Source organism: Mus caroli, chromosome 16 (genome assembly GCF_900094665.2).
Source record: "Mus caroli chromosome 16, CAROLI_EIJ_v1.1, whole genome shotgun sequence".
Classification (NCBI taxonomy): Eukaryota; Metazoa; Chordata; class Mammalia; order Rodentia; family Muridae; genus Mus; species Mus caroli.
This window is the reverse complement of record NC_034585.1, coordinates 1,190,984-1,201,927: the sequence shown is the minus strand read 5'-3', so window position 1 is coordinate 1,201,927 and position 10,944 is coordinate 1,190,984. Positions and strand designations below refer to the sequence as shown.

At 51.7% G+C, this 10,944-nt stretch overlaps 3 protein-coding genes across 14 annotated transcripts in view; 1 reads left to right on the top strand and 2 right to left on the bottom strand.

Annotated features, from left to right (window-relative positions):
- Positions 1-6,010, top strand: part of Anks3 (ankyrin repeat and sterile alpha motif domain containing 3) — a 24,585-nt gene extending 18,575 nt beyond the window's left edge. The window contains exons 11-17 of one of the 4 annotated variants that reach the window (XM_021184613.2): positions 1,042-1,166; positions 3,507-3,648; positions 3,957-4,129; positions 4,423-4,508; positions 4,904-4,987; positions 5,211-5,305; positions 5,962-6,010. In XM_021184613.2, the coding sequence (XP_021040272.1) occupies positions 1,042-1,166; positions 3,507-3,648; positions 3,957-4,129; positions 4,423-4,508; positions 4,904-4,987; positions 5,211-5,287 (687 nt within the window). In that variant the 3' untranslated portion in view covers positions 5,288-5,305; positions 5,962-6,010. Of the gene's footprint in view, positions 1-1,041; positions 1,167-3,506; positions 3,649-3,956; positions 4,130-4,422; positions 4,509-4,903; positions 4,988-5,210; positions 5,306-5,395; positions 5,761-5,961 lie in introns of those variants that run through there. The other 3 variants (XM_029470573.1, XM_021184612.2, XM_021184614.2) reach the window with 3 other exon arrangements.
- A 169-nt stretch (positions 6,011-6,179) lies between these two features.
- Nudt16l1 (nudix hydrolase 16 like 1) lies at positions 6,180-8,808 on the bottom strand. Of its 2 annotated transcripts, none has more exons than XM_021184788.2 (3): positions 7,903-8,808; positions 7,483-7,818; positions 6,180-7,012 (listed from the first exon to the last, which is right to left on the bottom strand). In XM_021184788.2, exons 1-2 carry the CDS (start codon positions 8,140-8,142, stop codon positions 7,516-7,518), a joined length of 543 nt encoding a protein of 180 aa, XP_021040447.1. In that variant the 5' UTR covers positions 8,143-8,808; the 3' UTR covers positions 6,180-7,012; positions 7,483-7,515. The 2 variants fall into 2 exon arrangements, with proteins under 2 accessions (XP_021040447.1, XP_021040446.1); XM_021184787.2 differs by having other exon boundaries at positions 7,558-7,818.
- Positions 8,809-8,901: 93 nt separating this feature from the next.
- The window catches only part of Mgrn1 (mahogunin ring finger 1), a 52,450-nt gene continuing 50,407 nt past the window's right edge, over positions 8,902-10,944 (bottom strand). For all 8 annotated transcript variants that reach the window (XM_021184401.1, XM_021184400.2, XM_021184402.1 and 5 more), the window contains one exon: positions 8,902-10,305. Coding sequence is in view for 4 of the 8 variants with exons in the window: in XM_021184398.2 (XP_021040057.1) it covers positions 10,193-10,305 (113 nt within the window). In the remaining 4 variants the exon portion in view is untranslated. The remainder of the gene's footprint in view (positions 10,306-10,944) is intronic.

Below are 10,944 nucleotides of genomic sequence, written 5' to 3'. Positions count from 1 at the left end.
CAGGCATTGATGTGTATACTGACAGGCCAGGCATTGATGTGTATACTGACAGGCCAGGCATTTTTGAGAGGAGAGGGTACTGGTCTCTCCACAGGTTTGGGAACTGATTGGGCTCAGAAAGGGTTTTTGATGAGCGGCAGGCGAGCTGTGGGGTTGGTCTCCTTTTCTTTTCATGGGCAGGGGCTGTCCCCTTGCTGTCCTGCTCTCTGGGTCTCTTTAGGCTTAGGGATGCTCATGAGCTGGGAACACAGTAATGGCATATAGCATATACTTAACAAAAATGCAGCCACACCCTCACTGTAGACCACCCCAGTGAAGCAGCATCTCTATGCTCAGAGCAGCAGCTCAGGGTGTGATACACAGCGGGTCTGCTCCCTAACAGCCTATAAACTGGGCCGACTCTGCCTACAGCGTCTCCCAGGCCTAGACCTGGAACATAGTGCACCTCTCGCTCTACAGCATGTTACCAGATGTGCTGGGATCTCAAGACTGGTTCTTTGAGGAAAGTGGTAGAGAAGTAACCTTGGAACATTTTCTCTCCATCCTAAGCAACCAAGCATGGGCAGAAATGGAAACTGGAAATTGTGGTGTTGAAAAGCTACTGGGGTTGAACAGTTGAGCTCAGCAGTAGCTGACTTGGAAGGGCCAGCGATAGTTATCTAGTCTGAAAAGCTTGTGCTATCACCAGGCACCCCTCATATGCTGTTTTGGAAGCAGTGGTACTGACTCCACGTGGAGTCAGGATAAGCACAAGGATGGCCATGCAGACATGGATTCAAATTTCAAACTGTGGCACCAAGTTCCACAGGACAATGGGCTGGGCAGGGCCTGAGGGGATCAAATGTCCCAGGACATGGACTTTAAGCCTGAGTTGCCTCCTGGATTCTTTCCCTTTAGCTCTGTCAGCATCCCTTCTCTGCCTGAGGCACTAAGGTTGCAAGGGCATTGTGGGGGCTCTAGTCAAGCTTAGGGTCAGAGTCCCAAGGAGACCAGTTCTCCAGTCCTGGTCCCCAGGCCTCCCAGTGGTCTCTTCTACCCCAGGACCTTGCCACACTGCTGGAACAGATCGGGTGTCTGAAGTACCTGCAATTGTTCGAGGAGCAGGACATAGACCTGCGTATCTTTCTGACTCTCACTGAAAGCGACTTGAAGGAAATTGGCATCACGTGAGTCCCCTAATGCATTTCCCCCACCCCACCAATTTCAACCGTTCTTCCAGCCTGTACACCAGCAGCCTTTGTGCCCACATGGCTCCAAGATGGCCTCGCTGCTGCTGTATGCTGGACCTTGAGCTTTGATATTTTCAGTTTGTTTTTTTTGTGATTTTAAAATATTTTTTTTTTTCATGATAACTGTCATAGTTCTGGAGTTGGTATTTTATAGCACAGGCTTCTTATTTCTGCAAAGCTTGAATATAAATCTTTTAATATGAAATCCAAACCATGCAATACGCCTTTTGTCTCAAAGCGTTCCATATGCACAACTGCAGTTTGTGACTTGGCTGTGACTCCACGGGTGGCTGTCACACTGGAAGTGCTCTCCCCTAGGTGGCTCTGGAGCAGCAGGTGTCCTGCTTCCAGCAGGGCTTCCTCAGTGTTTGCCTATCTGGGAATGTTTGACTCTCTCCTGCACTTTGAAAGGACAGTTTTCCCAGGTAAAGGATTCTTGGTGACAGCTGTTTGCTTTGGCACTGTGGTTGCCGCAGCCTTCCAGAGTTTCGAATGAGAACATGCAGGTACTTTACTGAGGCTCCCTACATGGGATGAGCTGCTTTTCTTTTGTTGTTCCAAGGTTCTGTAAGTCTTTAGCTTAGCCGTGTGTCCTGGTATTCATCATCTGTGGAGTTCATTTGGCTTCACAGATGTTCATGTATTCGACCAGGAGTGGAAGTTTCCATCTGCCAGCTCTTCAGACCCTCTGCCCTCCTATCACTGAGGCACTCATAGGAAAGACCTGGCCCCATGGGTTTATTCTCTTACTCCTCAGACTGAATTCCATTGTGTTCCAGTTCCATCATTCTGTTCTTTGTCCGCTTATGGAAAGCCGCCTCTGCCTGTTTTAGGAGGCTTTTCCTCAGTTACCTTACTTTTTTGCTTGTGTTTTACATTTCTCTCCATTGTCTCTCCATTTTGTATTACTTCCACATCATCTTTTAGTTCTGATTATCTTTAAGATGGTTGTTTCAAGGCCTTTGTTTAGCAGACCTGCTGCAGGGCTTTTTTGGAACTTCTGTGGTTTATTCTCTTGTAAATGAACCATACTCTACTTCTTGTCTTTTAATTTTGTTGTTGAAATGGATAGTTAAGTCTCATGAACTCAGGGCCTTTCCCTTCCCCCATAAGACTTAGGGTCTTACGATCACTAAAGGTGAGGTCTTCTTGTGCTTCACAGAACCTGCCACAAATGAGCTGTGAAGTAGCATGTGAAATACTACGTTAAGCAACTTTCCCTCAACTGCAGCTCTATAAGAATGGAGGCTTTGTTTCTCTTGCTCAGTTTTGCAGTTCTAATACCTAACAAACTGTCACAAGACATCCAGCACCCAATATACAAAACTTCCTTATTCATTGATAAAATTTAGATGCACTCTAACCTCTTTAATGAATGTGTAAGGAAATAAAGAGATGATTGAAAAATTGTTGGCCAATTTCCAAGAATTTCTTCCAGCTGTATTATCAGAGAAAGGAGGACAGACAAGACTTAGAAGGCAGATGAGCTCCAGGGATCTACAGGTTTTGTTTTTGTTTTTAAATTTTACTGTTGTTGGCTGTTTCTGTGCACAGGACTAGTTGGAGGGTGAAACCTGAAGGTCCCCTGTACCTTTCCCTAGGCACAAGTGATGACTTTCCTCCCATCTGTAGTTGCTTTGAGACAAGTCACTTCTCTGTAGTCAAGGGTGATCCTGAACTCTCATGCCCACCTTCCAAAGTGCACCAATGTTCTGGGCATGCAGGTACTTTCAGTGTCCTAGACTTTATTGTTGACTCCCTATACAGGGAAAAGGAAGAAATAAGAGGTATTGCCCTTAGAGCACTCCTCACTCCCCCACTCTCCAAATCCTATCTCTTCAGGCAGAGAGTGAATGAGTGGCTTATAGCAGTGGCCCTCAGTATCCAGAACTTCTATCTTGATACTGGGAGGACAGGGTTTGCCTTGCCTACCCTGCTTCCTGCATGTTGTGTCTGGGTGGCTGCTGCTATGTAGAGCTGAGCTTAAGCCTAAGCTGGCTGCACTCACTATGGAAGCCTGCAGTGACTCCCACGGCACTTGTCTGGAGGGGAGAGATTCCTGGAGATCTCCCTTAAGAGCACAGACACAGTTGTCCAAGCCTGAAGCCAATGATGATGGAGGCTTTTTGGACACTCTTGTTTTGGTTCTCTGCCCTAGGATCTTCTACAACCTCCCTTCTTCAGAGTTAGGTGTTCCCTAGTGACTGGCCTTGGTGGCAGGTTGGTACCAGGTTGCACATGACAGAAGGTAACATGCGCCCTGATTTACCCACTCAGGTTGTTTGGGCCTAAAAGGAAAATGACCTCTGCCATTGCCCGCTGGCACAGCAGTGCCCGCCCACCTAGTGATGCCCTAGAGCTGGCCTATGCTGACCGGCTGGAGACCGAGATGCAGGAGCTTGCCATCCAGTTGCATAAAGTAAGTGGGAAAGTCCTGGTGGGCTGTGGGCACAGGAGGCAGAGGACATCGAGAGTCACGCCTCTGTAAGCAGGGGACTAGAGAGGAAACTTGAAGGTAGATGGAACAGCCAAAAGTCAGAGGAATTTAGGAGGAAGAGCTAGTTAGAGAAAATGGCTCACACAGAACCTGGAAGCTGCAAGATGGAGCCAAATGAGTAAATCCTAGAACAGGCTGGAGAGAGGCAGACAGGCACCTAACAGACTGGGGAAATAAGCATGGGCCTTGGCTTTCTGGCTTGGGCCCTATAGCCTGGTATTTGCCTACAGTGCTGTGAGGAGGCAGAGGCTCTACGTGGCCAGGTATCCCAGGAGCAGGAATTGCGGGCTGTAGTAGAGAGCTGCCTCCTGGAGCAGGATAGTGCCCGAAAGGACATCCATGCCCAGCTGCAGGAGGCCCAAACCCTGGCCCAGGATGCTGCCCTTGTCCTGGACCAGCTGCGGTAAGTAGGCTCACATACTCAGGTAGACACCCATACACTTGTCGGGCATTGTCCCTTCCTTATCCTCTAAGCAGGTGAGAGGTGGGGGAACCATAGTGCCTTTTCCTGGGGATGTGTCCCACAGTGCAGACCCAGGTTTGACTAAGAGCAGACTAGGGATCTGCGTGTCTTTCCAGCTGAACAGTATGGGGCTTCTCCGGCTGGCTCCAGGGCTGATTTGGTTTCCCTTACCCCAGGGGTTTGGGTTTGGGGCAGGGCCTCATCAGTATCACACTTGGTCCTATGTCCTGCAGGGCCTGTCAAGCTGAGCTGTCAGCTCGAGTGCGGCAGCACCACTCCCCCAGGGAAGGTACTTCAAACCCACGCTTCCTCTCAGCAGGTAAGAAAGTAATAGCCTGGATCTGGACTAGGACCAGGTGGGCAGGAAGCCCTAAGCTAAGTTCTCACCAGTGAGCTCTCTCTGCATATCTGTCACAGTGGCAACCCAGTCCTCAGATCATGCCCACTTGTGGTAAGGGATGTGCTCTCTTAGGGGTAGGTGGCAAGTGTAAGGGCCATTGTCTCATGGCCTACTACACTATCTTTAAGGCCTCTAGTGAGTTGGGTGGCTGCAGCTCCCAGGGTTCATATCTTCTTAAGCCTGAGCCTTAAGTGGCAGCTATTAAACTAGTAGCTGGGTACAAGCCTGAGAGGCATCCCTACCTTGGTTGGTCGGTCACTCATGCATCAAAAGTGAGGACATACCCGTGGCCAACTCACCATTCTATACCACAGATTCCAAAGGCTGGCCTATTCCCCTGCAGGCCTTGAGCCTCCCTGAGTTGTCAGGAGCCCTGGAAGACCGTGTCCATGAGATGGGTAAGTCTCTAGGAGTGTAGCCAAGGCTTTAACTTCACCCTTCCCCAGAGCCTCTTCCATGGACTGAGGCTGAGACCTGACCCCAAAGCTGGCCATACCCGATAGCTCAGAGCCCCAAGTAGTCTTATCCCAGGGTCACCTATTCATAGTGCCCCGAGTTTCCCCTTCTAGACTGCTACCGAGACTTGATCACAGAACACTCACTAATTGGCCCTATCCTTAGGGCAGGCATTATGCTCTGTAATACAGAGCTTGGAGAAACTACAGATGCTGAATGGAAAGAAATGGCGGGAACCGTAGCCAGGAGGGACGGTGAGAGTATCCACTACACGCTCATGGGTGCCTTGGACTTAACTTTCTTGTTCCTTCTTACCAAGTGCTCTTTCTCTCTTAAACAAATTTATTCAGATTCTGACGTTGGGTGATGAATCCACCCTGAAGTTATGTGCCACGAAAGACAGGGCAGTGAGCAGATGGCTGCGGCAGCCCAGGGAATAGAAGACCATTCCAGGGAGCAGCTTATGGACAGGAGGACAGGACTTCGGTCCCCACTAGGGCAGCTTGGGCCAGCCCTGAGACAGGATGAAGGGCTTAGCACCCAGATCCTGGTGGAGAGGCCCATGCTGGTAGGCAGCTTTGGCCCAGACCAGGCAGGGCTGTATGGAGAGGTTGTGTCCTGCCCGTGCAGGTGCCATACTGAGGTCTGATCTTACAGGCAAGGTCTGGGGTGCCTAGAAAATGTACTCTTTGAAAATAAAAATTAGATGCAAGTTGGTGGGGGCTCATTTCTGATCACTTGATATGTATTCCTGCCTGACACCAAAATACCCTGGTTACCCGTCTGTGGTTACTTCTGCTCTGTATCCTTAGCTGTGGGGGTTACTCTTGCTCCAGGGTTTCTCCCCTGCTCTTGGATTGTTCCTAAGCCCTACATTAGAGCTGGCACACAGCCTTCCTTAACCCAGCCTTTCCAGTGTTTCTGCACCAGGCTATAGGACTGCCAGCAGTGGTAGTCCTGTCCCATGGTGGCACTTCTGTTGTCCTTCTGCACACTAAGTCTGTGCCTTCAGCTCTACCATCACCACAAGAGCTCCATTCAAGCTGCCACTCAGATTGGTTGCCCTCAGAGGCTGGCTGTGGTCTGGGGCCCAACCTCCACACGCCTCAGAAAGATGTGGCCATGCCACTCAGAAGCAACATGAGCATCAGAGGAATGGCTTTATTATTGTCTTCTTCCTTCCTCAGTTTCACAGAGCCCCCATGGGGAAAACAAAATCATGTGGGGCACAGCCATTCTGAAACCAAACCACAGTTCATACACCAAGAAAAAAATCTAACAGAGAAATCCAACAAGCACCCAAATAAACATCCTGCCCCACGCTGGATCGGGTTCTGGGCTAAGGGAAAGAAGGGTTGATCTAACATGGGTCATCTCTGTTGGGCAAAACCCATGACCAGTCCAGGATCTGTGTTCCAACCATGTGGTTGCCTTGGAAGAATGGGCTCTAGCTGGGATTCCACTAGTCACGAACAGACTCGCACAGGACAGTTTGAGCCTTGGGATGGGTGAGAACATCTTCAGCTTGAAAAGCTAGGCCCAGGCCCACCCCCACTGACCAACCTGAGAGTGTAGCTAGGTCCCAGGGACTGCTTGGGACAGTAATGATGAACAAGCTGCCTGCGTGTCCCTTGCAGTCAGAAGGGATGCAAAACCAAACACACTAGAAGGCACGCGTCTCGGGAACTCCAGGGCCTGTGGGCAGAGACAGCCAAGGGAGGGCAGGGACCTGCACAAGAAGTTCCTCAGGATGAGGACGGGAGCAGCTTTTCTAGGGCCTTCTTCTGCTTCTCTGTTGCTGAGGCCAAGGCCTCGGCCAGCTTTTCCGAGGGCATCATGTTGAGTACCTTAAGGGCAAATAGAAGTTGATATTTGGCAGTGCTGACGAAGGCGTTGCTCAGAAAGTTAGGAAAGCCTCCTACTCGATCCTTCTGTGTGTACAGTGGGACACGTACAAGGCCCAGGACCTGTGGGACAGAGGGCATGAGTGGGACTGGGCTCTTCTTGTAGAGGCAGGACCCTGGCAGAGATGCCTGTCAGCCACCAGTTTGCCAAAGAAACAGGGGAGACCCAGGCAAGGCTGGTGGCAGTAAAGCTCCTTCTCCCCGAGTTCCAAGGCCAATCCTATGCACTCCCCACCCTGTCTGGCAGCAACCCCCATGATCCCCGGTTTCACTCCATGCCCCTTAGACCACAGAATCTACAAATCCCCAATTTCCTCTCATGAGATAATCCCAAACACTGCATGCAACCCGGTCTTTTTGGTCTAGTCTCAATTTCCCAAGCAGGCCCTGTTCATCCCTTCCAGTGACCCCAAGCCCCACTCCCAGGATTGACAATGGCAGACAAGGCAAATGAAAACAGCCCGTGACCCAGATCCCAAGTCCCTTTCCCACCCAGCAGAGCCAGGGTGAGGACCCTGAGGGGCACTTGTTACCCAAGGTGCCTTCTGTGGTGCCAGAGCCAAACCTCAGGAGTGGGAATGGGGGCGGGCCCCAGGCAGAAGCCCCACCTCCAGACCGTGGTCCCGCGAGTGCACAGCGCTGATCTCCACAGCATGCAGCTGTTCCAATGTCAGCTGCCGTGCGTACAGGTGTGCCACCACACGGTGTGGACCCTCAGTCAGGTGTGAACTCAGGTAATCGGCTTCGGTAAGGCGTAGGCCTCCCAGGCCCAGGCCCAGCACCCGATTCAAGCCATCCTCCAGCGACCAGAAGCGCCGGTCCACGAAACCCCCGGGAAAGCCTAGTAGCCCGTCGAAGCGCATCTGCATCTGCAAGGTAAGCTTGGTCAGGACGTAGGGTCCACTGGGCGTCCCAAGCCTGTATCCGCCCTGCTTGCCCGCCCAGCTCCTCACCAGCACTGAGAAACGCATGGGGATACGTCCGAAAAGCTGCCCGGGGTTGGCGGCGTACAGCATGGCGTGGCATGAATGACTCCAGCCGGGCCCCAAGCGCATTGCTTCCTCCCGACTGATCTGTTTCAGCTCCGGAACCGTCGTGGTCGACATCTTGATGTGCTCCAGGCCCACTGCCCAAACGAGCATGCGCGACCCCGCCCACGACACCAGACCCAATCCTCGTGCTTCCACGTGCATAAGCCCGCCTCCACCAGTCCTGTGCTTCTGGGGTTGAACCCAGGAAAGACCCTGGCGGAGGCGGGGTGGGGGTGGGGTTATGTAGTTCGCCACCCTCCAAGTTGCACAGGAGACCCCACAACCACCAGAAAACTACAGCTACCAAGACGCACCGCACGGAGGCCAGGTTGTCCTAGGCAGGTAGGTACACTGATTATCAAGACGTGCCAGTCTCCAGTCCCGAAAATCCCTGAGAGGGCATCAGGAAGTCTCAATATCCACCATCCATGAGGGGGCTGGTATTCCCCTGACGCTTCACCCAGAGTTTGTGGCTCCACTGCCTATGAAACCATGCCTTTAAAAACTTAAGCGTCTAAGTGACTCCAGCTCAAGTGACAGGAGATCTAAGCCTTACTTATCATAGGCTTTGCTCCCCTCTGGCACATTGATTAATGTTCAGTAAACATCACAGGAGATGGGATGGGTATAAGAACAAGGACCACCTGCCCACCTGGAGGCTAAGATTCATCAATTGCCCAGTGGAGGTGAGCCAAATTCCAAGTCCAGCTTCAGACACAGCAAGCCACAAAACAATAGCAATAAACCATTGTCTATGTTTGGAGGGGGCACTCACTGCCCCTCTCACACAAGCAAATGAAGGCAGCACCAAAATCTGTCAGGAGTTCTGCCAGAAACCACTCTAGTGTCCTGTCACTACACCAAAAGCCAACAGTGCTGCTGCCTACATAGTGCTGTGCCAGAACAAAGGCACACATAGAGTATTGCTGCATGATTTTATTACTATAAATATACAGTAAAAATGAACCCAAACTAGCCAATCAGAGTACATCAGATGATAGTACATGTGAGTCTGAGACAGGTAAGTGTGCACTATGCACCCCATCTTTCAAAGTACTGGCACCAATGCCACAGCCAGAGGCCAGGGTGTTGGCAGGTGAGAAGTGGGGGAGTGAGCATGCACATGCTGACATGTGTGCACACATGTGCATTCAGCAAGAGAGAGAGATGGATGTGCAGAGCTGTGCTAGGAAGGAGCAGGGTTAGAGTCAGAGCTCGAGCAGCTCTGAGCCTAAAGGGGTCTCCATGCACTGCTACAGGCTGTCACCTGGGTGAGTGGCAGGGCAGCTCCTTAAGCTGAGGTCCCTCTACCGACCCACGTGGGAGCTACACTGCCTGGGGCACCTCTGCTCTGGGCCACTCATGGGCCACTTCTGTCTTGGAAACAAAGTATCACTAGGAGCCTGCTTCTAGGTGGGCTCTGACAGGAGCCTTAGACAGTAAATCAGTAAGAATCTTACAAGGCCAGGTAACTGGCAATGGATCTGCTATGGAAGCTGCTCAGGCTCTTCCCTGGCAGGTGGTGGGCAGTGCTGCCCTGTAAGCACAAACATTGTCACCTTGGCAGCATGTGAGGATGTGAGTGAAGCAGGACCTGTGCGGGGGAACTGGACACTGACCACTGCTAAGGACTGTGGTGTTAACAGTCTGACTACCCAGGCCTTGTCCACAGCTTCCAGGGACCACTAGTGGGTAATAGAGCAGAGCAGGAGGGGACCTGGACGCTCCGAGGAGGGTCACCCATGGTCAGGACATCTGTAAAGTGTCAGCTTGTGACAGCAGCAGTGACAGCCTGGCTGCCTTGGAGTCACACATGAGAGGCAGACAGGCACTGTTTCCTTCATCAACCATAACCTGGACTGCCCACCTTCCAGAACATTCCATGGGTAGATTCTCTTATGCTGGTTTGCTAAGTGCTCAAAGCATTAGCTTTGACAGTTGGGGAGAGTCCTTCTTAGGGCTCGTGGCCCATGGAGACAGTTGTTGTCCTTCATCTTGTACCATTTACAAATATATTGACCGTAAAAAAAGGAGGGTGTGTGGAGGAACAACCCACTGTGCAATTTGATCAAGGTTCACTGTGGACCCTCAAATCCCAGTGGCCACATGAGGCGTGCAGACAAGAGAGGCCAGGGTCTCGCTGGGGTCCAGGGAAGCCTCCTGGCAATGTTTGGGATGCTGAGGGCTCTGTGCTGCCCGCTAAGCCAGACTTTCAGAATGGGGTCAGCTCAGCAGCTCCAGGCTCAGGACTAGAGCCACTCAGCAGAGGCCAGGGGGAGCTGGTGGTGCCAAGGCTGTGTGGCGTCTCCATGGAGGTGGACCATCCTGTAGGTGGGAGCAGAGGAAGGAGGGTCATGACTGACTGGTGGTCTTGCATCTGTTCATCAAACCAGAACCTCATAGGGGAAGGACCACCTAGCACCCTCCACCCCATAACCCAGGTACATACCATCTGGCAGGAGTAGCAGATGTGGTCTCATAGAAACCTAGGGACCCTTGAGTCTTAGCCAGTGAGTTATATCTGTCCTCCATACCTGGGACAGATCACCCCTTGGTACCAGGCAGTAGAGCTGCATGCACAGGGTAGCTGTGGGATGCTGACCACTGGGTCTCCTATCCTTGACTACATTTCCTAGATCTCAGAAGTATAAGTCAAGCCACGAGCTTTACACTGGGTTAGCTGGAGTTCAGCCAACCCCAGCAGGGGAAAGGGAGCAGGAGGAACAAAGAAGCTGGTACTTGGGCAGCCTGGACAAGAAGCTCCACTAGAGAAGCAGGCGTAAGCCTGTCTGTCTTCCACAGAGGCCTCTCTGCTCAGTTCCAGATGTCAGCATATGGTGCTGTGTAGCATTATCCCAGGGGGAGTTTTGGAGACACAGACAACTCCAGTTCTACCCTCTGCTTTAGGAGCTATAGCTTCAGGAAAGGCAACCTAGGACACATCCCTCATCTGTGACCTAAGTT

Excerpts from the sequence above, each read along its gene's own strand:
- Nudt16l1 (XM_021184787.2), bottom strand. The coding sequence starts at position 8,142 with ATGCACGTGGAAGCACGAGGATTGGGTCTGGTGTCGTGGGCGGGGTCG. Across the intron at positions 7,819-7,902 it reads CCATGCGTTTCTCAGTGCTG|ATGCAGATGCGCTTCGACGG; the intron begins GTGAGGAGCTGG and ends CTTACCTTGCAG. Across the intron at positions 7,013-7,557 it reads CGCGGGACCACGGTCTGGAG|GTCCTGGGCCTTGTACGTGT; the intron begins GTGGGGCTTCTG and ends TCTGTCCCACAG.